The 1,819-nt window shown below is 29.6% G+C and overlaps 1 protein-coding gene across 1 annotated transcript in view; it reads left to right on the plus strand.

Annotated features, from left to right (window-relative positions):
* The first annotated feature begins 831 nt into the window (after window positions 1–831).
* Window positions 832–1,819, plus strand: part of LOC136795093 (chitinase-3-like protein 1) — a 17,357-nt gene continuing 16,369 nt past the window's right edge. The window contains exon 1 of the mRNA XM_067044597.1: window positions 832–1,024. Within this exon, the coding sequence (XP_066900698.1) occupies window positions 832–1,024 (193 nt within the window). The remainder of the gene's footprint in view (window positions 1,025–1,819) is intronic.

Consider the following 1,819-nt stretch of genomic DNA (forward strand, 5'->3'; position numbering starts at 1 on the left):
TATAATATACTAGACTCTTAATCTCAGGGCAGGTTTCTAGGCAATCAGAAACAGACACTTTTACTATTAACACTTAATTAAATTAATATCTCTTTAACACATGTATTTAAATTTAGATATACCAAAACTAACCAATTTCACAATCTTCTTTTGATGATTCTTGGTATCTTCTTTTCTATAATGCTATGTCCTACCGTCAAAAATGGCTTACAGTCCTTCCAAAAAGATATGTCTCTCTCACAACAATGGCTTCCAAACTTTCCCGCTTCCAGCCGACGGACGTCCTCTCATTAGGCCAGCAAAATCAAGAATCCCTTATTCTTCTTGGGTGAATCTTGATTGTCTTCCTTTTTCAAGATGTCCACCCTTGCTTGACAGAAATTGATGAGGACCTCCTCATCTTGGAAAATCATTTCCCAATCACGCCCAAATAACAAATCCTGCCAAAAACCAAAACTAGATTTTATGATATTTGAATCTGCTCAACATGGCCTTGATTCAACGGACTTTTTGAAGGATACATACAGCCATCTTGGTTTTGTTTTGAATCACAAATTTATTATAGACAATAAAAATTGGTTACCTTGCTTTTTGGTTCAACAAAACAAATGAACAATATTAAAATGATACATAAAATAAAAACATATTAAAAACCCTTTATAAATCTAAATATACTATTTACTCAAAAAGAGCATATTACAATATGTTAATAAATTAATAAGGTTCATGAAAATAAAAAAGCACCCAATCATATGAGTGGACATTTTATTTTATGTATTATTATTACACATTATATTATAAATGGAATTATGTTTAATAAGCAAATTTATGATGTTAATAGAAGATGGACCAAAAGTCATCTGTTACTTTACCAACTGGGCATGGTACAGGAAAGGAGAAGGAAAGTTCATCCCAGAGCACATCGAACCATCGTTGTGTACACACATCATTTATGCTTTTGCATCATTGGAACCAAACACCCTCGGAATTTTGCCTTTCGATTCTTGGGCTGACATTGATAATGGTAAGGAAAGTCATGATTGCCTAAAAATCATTTATTCATCTCTTTATTCTCATAATTCTTATTATTCAAAATCTCTTTATAATCATAAGTATATGTTTTTTTGTTGTGTTTTTTACTAGTGCTATTCATTTTTCTTTGCTAGTTTGGAAAAATATGATCTAAAAAATAATGGATTTTGTTGTCCATAGATTTAATTTAAAAAGTTGGTTAGGGTATGCAGTCAGAAAAGAGAACAAAAAATTATAAATAAAACTTCTTTATTGGAAGATCATTGATTGACCGTGTGTAATATATAAAAGGAAGACACGCCCTGCCATCTTCTTTCTTTTGAATAACGATCTTTCCACTCCATATTTGACTGAATAAAGTTGGTTAGCTTTTTTTTTTGGTTTAACAAAGCAAATGAACAATATTGAAACGATAAATAAAATAAAAACATATTAAAAACCCCCTTTTTTTTTTTAAATAATACTTTTTATTTATTGATAGATATTACAATCTGCCACACAGTTGTGGACAATAGGTATTAGTAATGAATGATCTCCTACATTCTAAAATAAAATAAAATGAATAAAAAAAAAAAAATAAAGAAAGAAAAAACTCTTAAAATATATACAAACCAAAAGAATAAACAAAATGAACATAATCAAACTATCTGTATGAAAAATAAATAAATAAAATAACATAATGATAAAATAATATAGTCTCTAGTCACATTTACACTCTAATATACAATATTTACACAATCGACCTGAGGATCCCTGAGCCCACTCTATCCCCCAAGTGTGAGGGGTA

The sequence above is a fragment of the Halyomorpha halys genome, unplaced genomic scaffold (assembly GCF_000696795.3).
Source record: "Halyomorpha halys isolate HHAL.00 unplaced genomic scaffold, Hhal_1.1 Scaffold245.1, whole genome shotgun sequence".
NCBI lineage: Eukaryota > Metazoa > Arthropoda > Insecta > Hemiptera > Pentatomidae > Halyomorpha > Halyomorpha halys.